At 43.9% G+C, this 1,014-nt stretch overlaps 1 protein-coding gene across 1 annotated transcript; it reads right to left on the bottom strand.

Annotated features, from left to right (window-relative positions):
* Positions 1 to 257: 257 nt before the first annotated feature.
* LOC142640163 (uncharacterized) lies at positions 258 to 755 on the bottom strand. Its single transcript, XM_075814253.1, has one exon. It carries the CDS (start codon positions 753 to 755, stop codon positions 258 to 260), a length of 498 nt encoding a protein of 165 aa, XP_075670368.1.
* Between the last annotated feature and the right edge of the window lie 259 nt (positions 756 to 1,014).

Below are 1,014 nucleotides of genomic sequence, written 5' to 3'. Positions count from 1 at the left end.
TTGCTTTAACTTTCCACTTTGGACCAACTACTCCAAGTGATTCCATAAAGTCCTACAATCTTCTATGGTATGCCCTCGCTCCTGGTGGTATTAAAAATGAAGGCTTTAGTTGTGCTTTGTGGGATCCCCTCCCATTTTATTTGGCCATTGAAAGTATGACTCATTCTTAATTTTTCCAGGATTTGATGCACTAGCTTTCGGAATACTGTGTTAACCACTTGAGCAACAGCTGTTCCAGATTGCCCAGCAAAATCCCTTTAAGGACGATTATTGTTGTATTTGTCCGATCTGAAATCCCTTCTATCTAGAGGGACCACCTTAACCTTGCCTTTCCCTAGTTGTTGGTCCTCCTCCACCCGCTTATACTTGTCAATGCGGCCTATGAGTTGACGAACACTTTTAATAGGTTTCCCAGTCAAAGATTTCCTCAAACTGTGCTCAACAGGTAGGCCGACCTTGAATGTCCTTATAGCCACATTGTCAAAGTTTCCATCTATTTCATTAAACATCTCCCAGTATCTGTCAGAGTACATCTTTAGGGTTTCCCCCTCTCGCATGGTCATAGACAACAGGCAGTCTAGAGGCCAAGGAACTCTACTACAGGTTACAAAATGAGAACCGAATGCTCTTGTTAGCTCCTTAAAAGAGGCAATAGAACCTTTCTCTAGACCATTGAACCACCTCATCGCCACGCGCCCTAAACTGGATGGGAACACCTTGCACATCAAAGTTTCATTCTTCAAGTGAACAACCATCCTCTAGTTGAAGTGGCTTACATGCTCCACAATTATACATGGTGAACGTTGGTTGAGTAAACCGCTAAGGAAGCTTCCCTCCCTTAATCCTACGGGAAAAATGTGACTTAAAAATCTGATTCAAAGCTCTACTCATAGCATCATTGCCCAGACCCCTGTAAGACGGACTCTTCCCCCTCCGCCTATCACGTCGTTCCTTATCACATGAAAAGGACTCACTTGGGGGAGTCCTTGATCTAGGCCGATAGTTGTTATCACC

The sequence above is a fragment of the Castanea sativa genome, chromosome 6 (assembly GCF_040712315.1).
Source record: "Castanea sativa cultivar Marrone di Chiusa Pesio chromosome 6, ASM4071231v1".
Taxonomy (NCBI): domain Eukaryota; kingdom Viridiplantae; phylum Streptophyta; class Magnoliopsida; order Fagales; family Fagaceae; genus Castanea; species Castanea sativa.
The sequence above is the reverse complement of the archived record's forward strand: the minus strand, read 5'-3'. Positions and strand labels throughout refer to the sequence as shown.

Excerpts from the sequence above, each read along its gene's own strand:
- LOC142640163 (XM_075814253.1), bottom strand. The coding sequence starts at position 755 with ATGGTTGTTCACTTGAAGAATGAAACTTTGATGTGCAAGGTGTTCCCA.